We start from the raw sequence: 1,621 nt of genomic DNA on the forward strand, positions 1-1,621 counted from the left end.
AAAATGTCCAGTATATGTGCGACACGGAAGGTCAAAAACAACCACTATTTTGTACGTTACAACTGTGAAACCTCGAAAGTGAAACAAATGATAATTTATTTGTGTTTTTGTTGTTGTTATCATCACAAAGTGCTATGTTTCCTTACAGGTTGTTTTTGTGTCAAAATACTGTAAATACATTCCGTCATTTCAATCGCATTTTGAAACTGTAAATTTTATTTTTTTTAAATGTCAGTAAAAGTAATAAAACATATTACAAATATGCTACCCAACTAAACAACATAAAAAAAATACACAAGCGCACATTTTGCGGTGTATAATAACAAATAAAAAATAAACATACTGCTTGAAGACACACATGGGGACAAAAAGCACACATTTGATGTATTTTATTTGTTACTGCTTAAGTTAACACACAGAATATATATGAAGAGCATTGTGACCAGATGACATTTGATGTATTTTACTATCGGATACAATTCCAAAATTCAAGGTGTGATCACATAGTGGTCATGTTGTTGCTTCTGTCTGCATCCATGTTTTCATAGGGGACCCCTAAAATAAATAATTAAATCGTCATAACACTACATCACAAACAATTAATCCATCTCTTATTTCAGCCATAAATTTGAAAACAATTCTAAAAACTTTTTTTTTTTAATTGTCATGGCGTATTGTGTGTAGAATTTTGAGGACAAAAATTTACTTATTCCATTTTGGAATAAGGCTGTAACATAATAGAGGAAGTGAAGCGCTGTGAATCCTTGAATATTACACATATTACATTATGGAGTGTATGGTAACACATTGTAAAATAGTTACAATGAGATAGATTTAAAAAAATATATTTACAAAAAAATAAAAAATAAATACCAGACATTATTATTACAGATAACTGAACAATACTTACTGGTTGAATTCATGCTGAGATCTTGATCCTCGCTCTTGTTTTTCCTGTAAAAAAAAAAAAAAAACGGTATTAGGACACATTTGAATAAATAATGATACAACATTTTTAAAAAGTGGACAATAAGCAGTGAATTGGAAAGCCTTCCAATCATGATGCACGAAAAAAACTAAACAACTAAAAAGATAATTTTTTTTGTATACTTACAATAGCAGAATTCCCACAAACATTTTAAAAGTACCTGTCGCTAATTTGGCAGACTTTGTAGTTTTTGAACAAATTTAATCCGGGCAAATGCCAATTGTGCTAAGAGCCAGCATGTAGCCTCATATGAGTAGATATGTTATGATAACATGTTAACATCATCTGCGTCTGCTAACAGCTAGCGTTACATGAACGTACAGTATGTACAGTATATATGTGCACTACAAAAGTGCACATATATATATATATATATATATATATATATATATATATATATATATATATATATATATATATATATATATATATATATATATATATACATATATATATGTATACATAAATAAATACATACATATATATATATATATGTGTACTGCATGTATATATATATATATATATATATATATATATATATATATATATATATATACATATACATACATACATATATACATATATACACATATATACAAACCCCGTTTCCATATGAGTTGGGAAATTGTGTTA

The 1,621-nt window shown here is 27.4% G+C and overlaps 1 protein-coding gene across 2 annotated transcripts in view; it reads right to left on the bottom strand.

Annotated features, from left to right (window-relative positions):
- Positions 1–253: 253 nt before the first annotated feature.
- zanl (zonadhesin, like) overlaps positions 254–1,621 on the bottom strand; it is a 161,317-nt gene continuing 159,949 nt past the window's right edge. For both annotated transcript variants that reach the window (XM_061961199.2, XM_061961198.2), the window contains 2 exons: positions 911–954; positions 254–555 (listed from right to left, as the gene is read on the bottom strand). In XM_061961199.2, the coding sequence (XP_061817183.2) occupies positions 500–555; positions 911–954 (100 nt within the window). In that variant the 3' untranslated portion in view covers positions 254–499. The remainder of the gene's footprint in view (positions 556–910; positions 955–1,621) is intronic.

Source organism: Nerophis lumbriciformis, linkage group LG05 (genome assembly GCF_033978685.3).
Source record: "Nerophis lumbriciformis linkage group LG05, RoL_Nlum_v2.1, whole genome shotgun sequence".
In the NCBI taxonomy this organism is placed as follows: domain Eukaryota; kingdom Metazoa; phylum Chordata; class Actinopteri; order Syngnathiformes; family Syngnathidae; genus Nerophis; species Nerophis lumbriciformis.